Genomic DNA, 1,585 nt, shown 5'->3' with positions numbered 1-1,585 from the left:
CCACAAAATGGCAATTTTCTGTAGCGTTACATACTTTTGCCTCAGTTTCTGTGATTTTATTACAAACGTCTTCAGGTTTATTTGCCACAGTACTGGCTTTGCTTTTTAGGTCTGATATTTCTTTGTTTTTGGAAGCTATAGTGGCCACCGTTACTGTTAAATAGAAATCCATTGCTTTCTCTAGTTCAGTGGTGTCTGTCTTGTCTCCCAGGTTTTCTGGTTTACTTAGGTCTGCCCCATAGGACTTTGAAAGAATTTGTGTTGTAAAGAATCTATTCCAGAATTCTTTTTGGAAGTTGGCCACCGAGTCGGTTTTGAACATGGCTTTGACCTTGCCGGCTGGCTGGTCGATTTTTGCGCCGCCGGTTGCTTCTGATAAGGCTTGCTGGAATTCCTCACTCTCAGCTATTTTGGATCATGTGCTGTACGTAATCACTGCCTCGGCGCTTACAATTGCTTGATATTCAGCTTCGGCTGCGTGTGTAGTCGTTATCTCGATGTGGAGGGTCGGTCTGTGCTGCGCACTTATTGCCGTGCTGGGCCATATGCTGTGGTCTGTTTCTGCGCCGACCACCGCCCATAGGCCGTCCCCCAGCTTGACAGTTCCGCTACCACTCGTTACTAGGTGATGCGTGGTGCCACTCTCTTTGGTTATGACGCAATTCTCCCCATGCAGCGCTATCGTGTCCACTCCACCAATTTTGTTTCTGCTGCTTTTTACGGCTGCCGCTGCTAGTTTGTTTATATCATTAATTATAAAGTTTCTGGTGTTGTCGCTGCGGCTAAGGCGCCTTCTGGTTTTGCAGTTGTATGTCAACCATGGTTGGTCCCGCTGCGAAGCAATCCGGTAGGTCCGACTCTGTCGCAGGCGTGGCGCTTGAACTACTTTGAGACAGACAGCGGACTGTGGCGCCTTTTGCATGAAACATCAGCATTATCACCTCGTCCATGCGCCCAGCTGTTAGGACTGCCGCGGCCGCTGCTTTTGTTTCTGCTGTCGCCAGCCTTGTTCGAGCTTGCGCGGCTTTTTTTGCAGTTTTGCGTCCGTTTTAGCGTATATGTCCGCCTGTTTTGCGGTTTCTCCCGTCTTGTTGGTTAGAATCTTGTACAGGCGCGCTTTGAGAACCTGCCGCCCGATAGATGCGATTTTGACATCCGCTACTGACAGAATAGCCTCGAATCTTCCCGCTGAAGCTTTGAGGCAGGCTGTCAACTTGCAAAAGACGTTAACGACGTCTGCCGCTAAATGGTCTCCGTCTGTGCAGTAAACAGCACTGCTTGAGGCAAACACCAGTGATACTGCCAGAAGAAAGTACATGCGATGGTCTAACTTTAGTTTAAGAGAGACAGGGATGTAGCATGTGCATGCTGGTCGTTGAGCGCTCGTGCACTGAAAAACTGAAAGAATTTATTTTAAATCTCTTGTATAGCCTCTCAACTTAGTCTATGTAAGGGTATAGGGCTAGGTTCACTGCCGTTGGACGGAAAAATAGGCTGGAAAGTATTTAACGGTTGGCCCGCTGTTTCTTTGGGCGTGCAGCTAAATTTAAATAGACCATAAAAATGTTCACCATATTGACTTAGG

General features: G+C 47.7%; 1 protein-coding gene across 1 annotated transcript; it reads right to left on the bottom strand.

The window, feature by feature from the left end:
• Positions 1–961: 961 nt before the first annotated feature.
• On the bottom strand, positions 962–1,318 carry TEOVI_000817500 (uncharacterized protein; the record flags this gene model as incomplete). Its single annotated transcript, XM_067221981.1, has 1 exon — positions 962–1,318. One exon carries the CDS (start codon positions 1,316–1,318, stop codon positions 962–964), a length of 357 nt encoding a protein of 118 aa, XP_067078082.1.
• Between the last annotated feature and the right edge of the window lie 267 nt (positions 1,319–1,585).

This window comes from Trypanosoma equiperdum (genome assembly GCF_001457755.1).
Source record: "Trypanosoma equiperdum strain OVI genome assembly, contig: ctg_1536, whole genome shotgun sequence".
Lineage (NCBI taxonomy): Eukaryota > Euglenozoa > Kinetoplastea > Trypanosomatida > Trypanosomatidae > Trypanosoma > Trypanosoma equiperdum.
This window is presented reverse-complemented; position numbering and strand designations above follow the sequence as displayed.